The sequence below is a fragment of the Lepisma saccharinum genome, chromosome 4 (assembly GCF_977018435.1).
Source record: "Lepisma saccharinum chromosome 4, izLepSacc3.1, whole genome shotgun sequence".
NCBI lineage: Eukaryota > Metazoa > Arthropoda > Insecta > Zygentoma > Lepismatidae > Lepisma > Lepisma saccharinum.
This window is the reverse complement of record NC_139232.1, coordinates 73,735,116-73,747,834: the sequence shown is the minus strand read 5'-3', so window position 1 is coordinate 73,747,834 and position 12,719 is coordinate 73,735,116. Positions and strand designations below refer to the sequence as shown.

The following is a 12,719-nucleotide window of genomic DNA, read 5'->3' as shown; positions in this document are numbered from 1 at the left end:
TAAAGGGAAAAAGTGCATCTTATATGCCGGCAAATACGGTACATAGAATATATCTATCTTTCAATCGCAAAATTAACTTTTTTTTTTGCACAGTACTGGTGCAAAAAGAAAAGATAAAATTGAGAGTTTTGCATGATGTTCAGGATAATTAGACTCTGCAAAAGTATTGCATGGAATTTTTGCAAACCCCATGAAATCCTCAAACTCCATAAAAGTATCAACTAGTATCAATGAATAAAATTCCACTGATAGTGTCTGATACTGGTATTGGCCAATACAACTTGGTTAATATAAATTAGGAAGTTGCACAATTTCATTGATATGCATATAATACTGCTGTTTTCAAGTTCAGTAAATTGATTTTTCATGTAGATCACCAGATTTTGTAGCTAAACATAAAACATATTACAAGGTACTCTTATTGATAACTTTATACAGGGTGTAATGAAAATACAAGGCAATACTTCAGGATTGGATTCCTCATGCGTAGAGAAGGAAAAAGTTCAGATCAACATGGCCGAGTGGTTAGCACATCGCGCTGCGACGCCAACTGCCCTGGGTATGAATCTTGCTCGGGCTTGGTGGTTTGTGAATGTCCATTCATCATTTCATCACTCATCCCCGTCTTTGCAAATTAGCCAAGAGGCACAAAACGTGAAGTAAAACAAACTAAATCAATCAATTCAGATCAACATGGGTCCGGAAATTTGTAATTTCTGAGTAATAAGACCTGCAAGTACCAGTTGCATATAATTAGAATTCCAATCAGATCTCTCTGGAGTCCATTTGAGGCATCGGATTGTGGCTGAAACTTAGTGTAGAAGCTATGGAGAAGCAAATGCTGATAAAAAAAGAATAGTTCAAATTTTCACCACAAGCTAGATATGTGGTACTGAAATATGATGCACAGTGCATTCATGTTGACAGCATTCATAGTGAACATTGCTGTACTGACATAGACTAAAAATAATGTTTTACATGTCAGACTTCTGGTTGTTATTTCAGCACCACATTCCCACCTGTTGATAGAAACTTTTGTTTATTCTCTACACATGAGGAATCCATTCCTGAAGTATTGCCCTGTATTTTTGTTACACCCTGTGTATTATAACGTTTGACATTGCTTAGTGATGACTAGGTTATATACCCAACTGTGATCTTCATAATTCTCTTTGGTTTTCTTTCTAGATTCAGGGCAGAGTGGTGACTCCTTTGAAAGTGTCCTTGTCGAGACAGCAATATGAACAGCTCTTGGAATCTCTGGACAGTTTAATGTATAGCAACCATAAGGAGGCAGTTCCCACCCATCACTTGGGAGACATCATGGAAGAGGATGAGGATCTGAAGAATGATGTGTCTCCGTTAAAAATGGACGAAGCACTGAGGGCCAGGCTACTGAAATCTGAATCAAAACAACATGGCGAAAAGGAACACACGCTTATACTTAAAAGTAAGTTGCAAGAATTTTGAATTAGTTTTATGTAATTATGAGACAGGTTAACTGGTACTCTACTGATATAGGTATATCAGTGTTACAGAATTTTAATTCTTGGTACTTTTACTGATCCAATACATTTGCAGATATTCTGTAATTTAGTGCAAACTTATGCTAGTTATTCTTTTTATGAATATATACACATAATTTGGTGGATACACGAGTTAATCAGTTAATAATAAATTCATACTCTTATTTGGGATCAGTTATACTCTCTTTTTTCCCCCTTTTTTCATTGTTCACATCTGTGCTGTGTCTGGAATATTTTCAATAAATAAATTTACAGTGAAATACATTTTAACAGTTTGTGTTCTGTGTGGGATTATATTGACCTACGGTAGTCAGTGTACTGTCACAAAATGATTGAAATCAGATTTTTCTTAGAGTGATTAAGTGTTTATTAGTACATTTTTGTTCTAAATTCTGTAGTACATGTGTTATGGAATTATCATTACAGTATATTTTGAACTGCCAGTTTTCACTGTTGAACTCAAGGGAGATTTTGGTGATGGGGAGAAGGGACTTGTGGATTTGTCATTTGATGACTTCGTTGTCCACTATGATAAGTCAAACAAATATGAAACAAATATTCAGGTAAGCACATATTTTTTGGCAATACTAGGTTTGTAGTACATTTAGTCAAGCTGAAAGATGAAATTTTACTGTGCTTTAGAACTTATATGGAAGTTATTGATTAATATTTTTTATTTTGTCATAATGTATCTTTCATTTACATTTCCCATGAAATGTATTTTTCAGTCTGCTCTCATGGAATTTAATTTTAAACTGCTAAATTGTATTAATTTAATTAATTGTGACTCAGCTGTTAGCATATGCAGATGATGTAGACTTACTGGAGGATGATGCAAATTCAATTAAGAATAATGCTAACATATTTTTTTAAAATAGGTTTGGAAGTTAGCAGAGAGAAAACTAAATATATGCTTACAGGCCGAAACCAAGTGTTAGGTAATAATCAAAATCTAATTATTGATAACAACTCGTATGAACCAGTTTCCAAATTCAAGTACTTAGGAATAATACTAACAAATAAAAAGATATTAAAGAGGAAATAAAATCAGGCTTAATTCAGGAAATGCATGTTACTTTTTTCTCTTCATAAACTTTTGTCTTCTCGTTTGATAATCCAAGAAACTAAAAGTTAAAATATACAAAACAGTAATTTTACCTGTACTATTATATGGATGTGAAACTTGGCCCCTTACATTGAAAGAGGAACATAAATTGAGAGTGTTTGAAAATAAAATCCTTAGGAAAATATTTGGACCTAAAAGGGATGAGGAGACAGGTGAGTGAAGAAGGTTACATAACTTAGAACTACATAATTTGTTTTAATGTCCAGATATTATTAGAATGATTAAATCAAAAAGACTTAGGTAGGCAGGCCATGTGGCACGAATGGGAGAGGAAAGAAGAGTTTACAGGATTCTTGTTGGGAAACCTGATGGTAAGAGACCAGTAGGAAGGCCAAGATGAAGATGGAGAGATAACGTTGAGATGGACCTAAAGGAGTAGAGATGGAAAACATTATATAGATCTTGATCAGGATAGGGACAGATGGAAGGCCTGTGTTGCTGCAGCCATGAACCTTCGGGTTTAAGTAGGCTAGAGATTTAGTTAGTTTGTTAAATTGTTTTAATATAAACTAGAGTAATTGCTCTATCAGCATATTGGTAAAATTGTGAACAATTTTACCAATTCATTATTTCTATAATGCAACTTAGTGCAAAATTCTGCTGTTTGTCATTATTTTTATGAATGTAAGATATAAATGTCAAAATACAGAGTTTGTTTTCCAAGGGTAGGCCCATTAGCATTACCTGATTACAAACAACTTAAGGAGGTGAACAAAGCATCCAGATTCTTCATATATCATGAATTTATTTTATTATTAAGTTTATACCTGTGCAGCAGAATTAATCAGTTTCCAGAATTTTCCATAACTTGCAGAATAATTCAGACTCCAGAAACCAGAAATCATTGTTGGTAAATAAACTGTAAATTTCAGGTTGTAGAGTATATTTTGCATATTGCACTTGATTTTGCATTTATTTTGTGACAAAATATGTAAGGAAGATATGCCTCACACCTTTTAAAAACTTCAAAAATGACCCTTACATTATGTAATTCCAGATTTCATATTTCTGTCAAGAACAAAAGATTCATCTTCCTAGTTATTGATACTGGTGAATTTTGTGTCACTGTTTATTTCTTTCATATCTGAAAATCCCTAATTTTTATCCTGATGAAACTGTGAATATTAATATGCTTTCTCTTTTAGTTAAACTTTTTTGTGAATCCCACTAGTAGTGCAAATAATTTGAAAGAAAGCATTTGATGTGCTTTTGATCTTTTTCTTTCTTCTCTTGTGACGGATTAATTTAATCTTTGTTTCAGATGTCACTAAGGTCATTGTTAATGGAGGATTTACTCAGGGAACCAGATTCAAAGCACAGATACATTGTTGTATCCTCTTCCAGCGAGGAACCTGAGCCTGAAGGACCCAGTGGAAATAAAAGCTTTATTTCAAGGTCCTGCCCAAATTTGGTATCACATGATGCATTTGTGCATCCGCATTCATCATTACCTGATCATTTGGAGACTGAAACTGTGTTTTGGACTTTCCATAAATTAGCTAAACAGAAATCTGGTAGGTTGCATAACTAAGCAAAACATTATTTTAATGCAGTCCTTTTTTAATGTCTCAGATGTTGTAACATTATGCCTTTTGGATTTTTTGTCCACTAATAAGGGTAATGATCAGATCAAATTAAATGAAGGCAGCTTACACATCCATAGATACCTGCATGTATATTTTTCAATTAGTTACAAATTTAAGTGTAATGTGAATTTTTACCTCTATCTTCTAATGTTTGTCAAATTACAATAACTAAAATTATAATATAATTTTATTAAAATACACTAATTGTTCCATGTTAATTTCAAAACGTATTATTTATTGCCTATCTGCTGAAGAGATGACTTCTAATAGCATAAAAATGGAACTTAGTCATGATGAATATGTTTTCATAATTGGGATAAGAGAGTCACGGTAGTGGATAATAGTTCCAAAGGGGATGGTGGCACTGGCCACTGAAATTAATAGAACAAAGAAGAAGAAAACAGTTTCACGGATAAATTGAGTACTAGTTTCTCCATATTTATGAATATGTTGTCACTAAATATAAAAAAAATGCTTTAATTTCATTGAAGGTTGATATTATTACTTTGAGATAAGATTGCTGGGTTGGTGAGGGGGGGAGGGGTTGCTCATTTTACTGATGGCAACAAAAAGAAAGCAAGGTCCTCCCTCAATAAATGCTTTATTATTGTATGTCCCAAGGGGTAATCGGTTAATTCTAAATTTCAAGGGGAGCAAGGTCACCTTGATAAACTTTTAACAGTGGGAATTAACATTAACATTGACATTAATTAACTACTTTTTTGTGTTACTTTTAGCTAACTTATGTGAGATGAGTATTTAATTTTGGATGTGAAGGAGTGGTTCATTATTTGATATCAATTGACGATTTATTTTTAGCTTTTGGTGCAAGATGAATGAGGAACTATTCACAAATGTTTAGCATAAAATGTTCATACATTTTATTGTATTATAACGATTGTTATTGTTGTTCACTTTGAATCTTTTAAAGATTTGTCTTAAGAACCAGGAATTATGGGTCATGGAGTAGTCACTTTGATTTAAGTATTTTCTCTTGCAAAATATATAATAAATAAAAGATCCTTATGCAATATGGCTACATGTTCTTTATGCTGTAATGATGTTTATCTGTAGACTACACATAATGCAAATCATTGATTTCAGCTTCGAAAAAGACAACCAATGTGGAATACCCTTGCACTCCACCACCATCACCTCGACCTTCCAGTTCGCCAAGAAATATTTATCGAGAAGATAACTTGGTTCATATCAATGTTCTGCAAGTTGACAAAACTGCTCCAAACTTTGTTTCTCATTACAATTCAGTAAGTTATTTTTTTGTGGCATATTATTAATAAGGTGAGTCTTTGCTGATGTTGATTTATTGGTATTGGCCTATACCAGTGGTATCTGTATCAGAAAGTTTGGATTGAATTCAATTCTCAAAATCAGTTTATAATTATTGGGTATCTAGGTGTGTCTCAGGGTCTACAAACGTCAGTGTGATACATTTATGGAGTTCCAGTCTCATGGAAATGTACATTAATGCAATGGAATAATTACACTAAAAACTTGCATGCTCAAAACTCTAATTTTTCTGAAACAGTTTTTACTGAATTTTAAAAATACACAAAAATATTTTTCCATATCTATAATTAATATTTAATCACATACCCAAGGGATTTCAAATGATGTATAACATTGTACATGCAGTATATATTGTACCTATTAATAGCATTTTATTTTTGTTTGTTGTCATGTTTACTCTAATGGTTTTTAATGTACAGTACGTGTTTATTACAGTATATTCCATATTATCTGAAATGTTGTTTTTATGAAAGAAGGATGGTGTCATCAAATTCAGATAATCAATTTATTATTGTACACTGCTCAAAAAAATTAGGGTATCAAAGGGAAACGGAAGAAAATGAGATGAAAATCATGTACAATCATGTTTATGCACGTGAATGAACATTGGTAGAGAAGATACAGTAGGGATGCATTATTACTGGCAACAGAAAGGAATGTGAATCACTTGACACAATGTTCACATGATGTGGGTCATTATAACAGATAGGCGCAGAAATGGACATGCCCTTGAAAGGAACTGGCCACTAGTATGGTGCAGCACACCTGCATGGCAATGGACTCGATGAGTTGATCGATGAGAGTTTGGGGGATTGGTCGTCACTCTTCATGTAGGGCAACCTATAGCTCTGGAATTTGTGAGGGAGGTGGCAGCTTAGCTGCAATGCATCTGCCAAGTGCGTCCCGGACATGCTCAATAGGATTTAAGACCAGTGAGCATGCAGGCTACTCCATATGCTCGATTCCCTCATCCTCTAGCATGTTGTCCACCAACAGAGCTCTGTGCAGACGGGCATTATCATCCATGAAAAGGAACCTACCACCAATTGCACCTGAATGACATGAGGTAGGAGGATTTCTTTCCTGTACCTAAGGGCTGATGTGGAGATCCATCCTTTCATCATTACTGATTCCAGCCCACACCATCAGTACACCAACATCATACTGGGATGTTTCCTGCATAAATACAGGGTGGTTGTGGGTTCCACATTCCCTTCAGATTAAAACATGTCGAATGTCACTCCGAAGACTGAATCATGTCTCATCGGAGAACAGCACCCACCTCCATTTGGCGTGCCCCCCAATTGTGATGAGCTTCAGCCAAGTTTCTACAGGCCCTATGGTGTCATGCGGTTAATGGCACACACGCCATGGGTATACGTGCATAGAAGCAACCTTCACGTAGAAGACTGTAGATGGTTTGAGATGACACACTACTTCCTGTAGCTGTGAGCAGGGAATGTTGCAGCTGCGTTGCACTCTGTCGTCTGTTTTGACGGGTTGTCAACAGGAAGTACTTCTCATCTCATGGTGTTGGTACTCGCAGATGGCCTTGACCTTGTTTTGCCTTCGTCGCACATTTCCTGCCTTTTGGAACCAATGTCCACAGGTGGGAAATGACACTTTGTGATACCCCAAGAACAGCTGCTACCACTTGCTGTGTCTGTCCAGCTTCCATCCTTCCTATGGCCCTCCATGCCATGTATTCTGGCAAATCGTTCTGTTGCGACATTGTGCCACTTGCCCACGTTCCTTCATGAACTCATACACTGTCTGCTTGCTGGCTACTGGCATTCCCACAACTGCACACTTCTCCCGTCTACCACCCTTTGGATGGGGCACCCACCTGCAGACAGCACAAATGCCTGTGTCACATGTTTTCATACACCAATCTTGCTGTTTCATGTCAAGGAGCACTTTCACGCCAATCTTCATTCTTCATGCCATTGATGACACACAAACTTATGGATATTTCCCATGATCCCCTAATTGTTTTGAGCAATGTATATTTTGACATTTAGAACAAATTTAAATTCATAGCTCAAACACAGTAACTTCTTGTATTTTATAAATTTATAATAATTCTATGTAAGTTTTGCAAATAATAATTATATTATTATTAATAATAATAATAATTTACCTCAGGTGTATGTTTTATGTCCTTTCTTGATAATGGGGACATGAATTGTGATACTATATTGTTTAATTTTTCAGGTACAACGATTTGTTGAAGTGAACTTCAATTGCTTGGACATCATAGTTAATGTTGAATCATGGGTAGTTGTTTTGGATTTCTTTGGAATTGGATCTGATGATGTTACAAATGGAGAACAGCAAAAAGCAAACATCTCTCAAATGCCAATGTCTTCAGAAAAATTAACAACAGAGACAGGTAATGAATGATATCATAGATATCATCTAACTGCAGCAACTCAAATGTAATTGTTATTGTAATTCTTGCATATTACATCAATTATTCTATTTTTCATATCCAGTAGTGGTGAAAGTGATTAAGCGGTACCTTTGGTATCAGGTATAACACACTGGTGTATTAGTAAAATTGCGGTAATGTTACTGATTTGATATTTCTGTAAATACTGTAACCCTTAACTTAGTACAAAATTCTGCTATTTCGTTACTATATAGTTATGAATATAAAGGTATGATTCATGGTTTTGCAAGTTAAGTTTCAAAATCCATTGTTTCTTTTTCTAAAGCAAAATCCATTACCATATTCACATGTTTGCAATTTTATATTGGATTTGTAGAATATCAATTACTGTTATTGGTAATTTATTTAAATCAGCAATAATTTCACATTGATTCATTCCTAATTTCCAGTTTTATCTAATTCTCTTATGAGTTTTGTATAAAGTATGTAAGCTAGTTTCATAGGTGTCATTCCATGCCAAATCAACACAGATATGTGCAATTTTCAACCTGACCATCTCCGATTTTCATGAAATTTGGGGAGTTGAAACTATGCATGGAACTTAGTAACAATGACAATTTTTAGTCTCGTGCGTCTTGTAATTGTTAAATTATTCAAGGTCAAAGTTAGCAGAAATTGCCCCTTTTTGAGTCCGCTTAGCTATACTAAATGTGCTGTAACTCCGCCACTATTTCGCCTAGAAAGCTCAAATAAAGCTTATTGTACAGGGAATTGAACAAGCTTTCCAGTGATATATAAAAAGCGCACCTTTCGATAAAAATATAATTTTGTCACGTGACCTTGACTTTTGACCTTGAATATCTCAAAACATGTCATCACCAAAAATCGTGAAAAAAATATATTTGGTCCCTCATGCCATACTCTAAAACATATCAAAAAATCATTCTGGGACTGCAGTGGGATCAGAAGATACAAAATAATATGTTTAACTATGTGACTGATAAAAGCCTCATTACATGAACCATGACGAGTCAAAAGTCCTTTAACACACCCTACAAAATGTAAAGGAGTTATCCTGGGTATAATTGGTCATGAAAGAAATAGGTTAGGCACAGGGAGATCTCTAGCTGTGTGTGTCAAACGCAGGTCCGGCATATTGTTGACCGCCATTTTGAATTCAACGAAAACTTTTCAAAGGAAAGTGTGTGATGTGAAATATCAAATCAGGCTAGAATTTCACGAGAAATGAAGCACCGAAGGTTTTTCCAAAGTATATTTAACCAGCAAAAAATTATTACTGCATGCTTGTAATCATTTTCTCCTTTACGAGGTGTTAAAAACAAAGAATTAAGAATGCTCCTAATGTGTTAGGAACTCGTTGAGATCACGCTGACATCTTGGGGACAGAAAGATGTACAGTATATTCACCATTGCATATGATTTTAATCAGCAACATTCACCAAATACTTGAATAGTGGAGAATATTATGCAAAGTATCTCAAACAATTACGTGACACTTCCTTTAGAATGAAAAATTCTTCAGTGACGATGCTAATTTTTATGTTCCCGGTAAAGTTAATAAAAATTATACGCAATACCTGTGATTTGATAATCTACAGTAGACAGATCCCAGCCGAATGGTTGTTGCTGGTAAGCTAATGATGTGGTATAATGTATGGAGAACGGGAATGGTTGGTCCATATTCAACAACGGAACCTTAAATGGTGAGGGCTTCTTGGATGTGTTATGTTAAATGAACACGTTTTTCATCCTTGCTTACGGGGTATGGCACTTTTCCAGAGTTTTGAAACAGGGCAGTGTGTGACCACACTATGTGAACATTCTTCATGGTAAATTTCTAGGTAGATTGATGGGCAGATGGGGATCTATTAAAAGGCCTGCACATTCCCCAGATCTAACATCTAAGGAGGACTTTTACCTTCAGAAACATTTGAAGAGAATGGTGCATGCACTAAAAGTCCCTGATATTGACCATCTGAGAGAAGGCATAGTTGCTGCTTGCGATGATGGTGCACCTGCTACATTGCCAAATGTTCTATGTGAGTGTGAGAGACGTCAACGAGTGTGCTCACAGGAATATTGACAACACTACAATGTGCATATATCATAAGTGAAAGATATGCGTATAACGTTTTGCTGGCTAAAGATATGTTGGAGAAACTTTCGTCACATCATTTCTCATGAAATTCTAGCCTGATTGGATATTTCACATCGCCCACTTTCCTTTGAAATGTTTTCGTTGAATTCAAAATGGCGGTCAACAATATGCCGGACCTGCGTTTGACACACACAGCTAGAGATCTCCCTGTGCCTAACCTATTTCTTTCATGACCAATTATACCCAGGATAACTCCTTTACATTTTGTAGGGTGTGTTAAAGGACTTTTGACTCGTCATGGTTCATGTAATGAGGCTTTTATCAGTCACATAGTTAAACATATTATTTTGTATCTTCTGATCCCACTGCAGTCCCAGAATGATTTTTTGATATGTTTTAGAGTATGGCATGAGGGACCAAATATTTTTTTCACGATTTTTGGTGATGACATGTTTTGAGATATTCAAGGTCAAAAGTCAAGGTCACGTGACAAAATTATATTTTTATCGAAAGGTGCGCTTCTTATATATCACTGGAAAGCTTGTTCAATTCCCTGTACAATAAGCTTTATTTGAGCTTTCTAGGCGAAATAGTGGCGGAGTTACAGCACATTTAGTATAGCTAAGCGGACTCAAAAAGGGCAATTTCTGCTAACTTTGACCTTGAATAATTTAACAATTACAAGACGCACGAGACTAAAAATTTTCATAGTAACTAAGTTCCATGCATAGTTTCAACTCCCCAAATTTCATGAAAATCGGAGATGGTCAGGTCAAAGGCTGTGTTGATTTCGCATGGAATGACTCATAGGCATAACTTAACTGGGCCAGGAGGGTCAAGACACCCTTTGTCATTAATCTGTCCTTGGTATAAATAGGCTTCCTGTTAAACAAAACTACAGAAAGAACAAGTGTGGTGAGGGAATATTGAATAGTGAATTGCCAAGTGTGTGGAGTGGTTTACTCATAATCTTGTTGCCTAAGTTTGAATCCCATTCATTTCATCTAGTACCATTCATCCACATCTACTGAAAGTGGTAGAAAAGCTACACAAAATAAGAAAAATACAAAAACAGATCTAGCAAGGAACGAGAGTAATAGAGTACAGTATGAACATGATTGTGTATGCATGCAAATTTGTTTTCCTAATTTCTTTAGTATTTGTTGCAGAAATATAGTTACTAAAATTATATGTCAACAGTTGGTTTTCTCCGATAGTATATTTTCAGTAAATATGATTTTCCATTATATTTCAGGGACAAAAGTGTCAGAAATTACCAACTCTGAGGTTGAAGTTAATGTAAAATCATTTACACTAGTCCTTAACAATCCCGACTATGAATTGGCAAGGGCTAATGTTTCTAATTTTTCTACACAAATTTCATCGAAGGAAGGAAATTACATGGTGAATGGAAAGCTTGGTAGCATGTCTCTTCTAGATTTAACTCCCCATGGACAGCTTTACAAGGAAAGATTTATAACTTCAGGAACAGAAGCTTTGGACTTTCATATTTTTAAGTAAGTATGTATTTCATTTGTCGTGTGTTGTGCTTGTGCAGCCAATGTGACCTATATACTCTGGGAAACCCCCTCCAGATGAGAGATTTTCAAGTGCATGTTTTTCAAATATGCCGTGAGGTATTAAAATGCATTATCCAATAAAAAAACATCAATCTCTCCACTTGATGAAACACTGTTTACACAAAACACTGGTACAATAGGGTGTCTACCAGTCAAGAATGTCAAGGAAGTCAAGAAATCAACAGCTAGGTCAAGAAAAAGTCAAGAATTTTTGTTATTTTTTACATTATAGTGAACGTACATTCTTATATATCTGTACTGGGATTTGATAAAATTTTTGGAAATCTAAAATTGTATTGAGTTGTGGTTAAGATTTTTTCACTTCTTTTTTTTTTAAGCATTACTTTCTTGTATGCATGAAGTTTGTAAAAATATTAAATAATGTGGCCATTCCCCATCCAGGATGAAGCCTAATATGACAGATCATAAGTTCTCAAGTCGAAAATGTTGTATATAAAAAAAATAATCATGCTGTACAAATTACAACTTTGCCAGCAATGTGTAAAAAAGCCACAATGGCAATCACGCTGTATGAATTATAATTTAACAGCGATGTAAAGAAAAGCCATATTGGCAATCCCATTGTGTAAAACAGAGTAATAGCAGTGTGGAGATATTCCATGGCTTAGCTTAATGGGAGCCGTGGTTGTAAGTTTTTGCGATGCATGTCAATCGGATTGTTTTCAAATAAATTTCAAGCATGTTTGCATGTGAAAGTTAATGAAAACCTGAAATTACTAACCCAGACTTGTTTTTGACATTTTGCATGAGTAAATAAACGTGTGGTTTAAGCCTGAAAGGTAAAAATCCCAGTAAGGAAGTTGGTCCGGCTGCAGTAGTGCTACGAGGATGTATAGGCGGTCACACTAAAGCATTAATTTTTACATGCATTAATAATAATTAATATTTATAATTAAAGCAAGTCGAAATCTCTTGTTAAAGTACAGCTTCAGTTTTCATTTTAACTGACCTTGTTGTAGGGATTTTCATTTAATGAAAGTATTTTTTAATTTTCAGCTATAGCTAACTAGGGACAGATTAAATAAATGTTAAGAAAAAGGGGAAAGATGGTCAAGAAAAGA

General features: G+C 35.0%; 1 protein-coding gene across 5 annotated transcripts in view; it reads left to right on the top strand.

Moving 5' to 3' along the window:
- Vps13D (vacuolar protein sorting 13D) overlaps window positions 1-12,719 on the top strand; it is a 166,383-nt gene that overhangs the window by 66,259 nt on the left and 87,405 nt on the right. For all 5 annotated transcript variants that reach the window (XM_083120752.1, XM_083120751.1, XM_083120748.1 and 2 more), the window contains exons 25-30: window positions 1,189-1,450; window positions 1,953-2,089; window positions 3,914-4,166; window positions 5,343-5,503; window positions 7,761-7,938; window positions 11,313-11,574. In XM_083120752.1, the coding sequence (XP_082976878.1) occupies window positions 1,189-1,450; window positions 1,953-2,089; window positions 3,914-4,166; window positions 5,343-5,503; window positions 7,761-7,938; window positions 11,313-11,574 (1,253 nt within the window). The remainder of the gene's footprint in view (window positions 1-1,188; window positions 1,451-1,952; window positions 2,090-3,913; window positions 4,167-5,342; window positions 5,504-7,760; window positions 7,939-11,312; window positions 11,575-12,719) is intronic.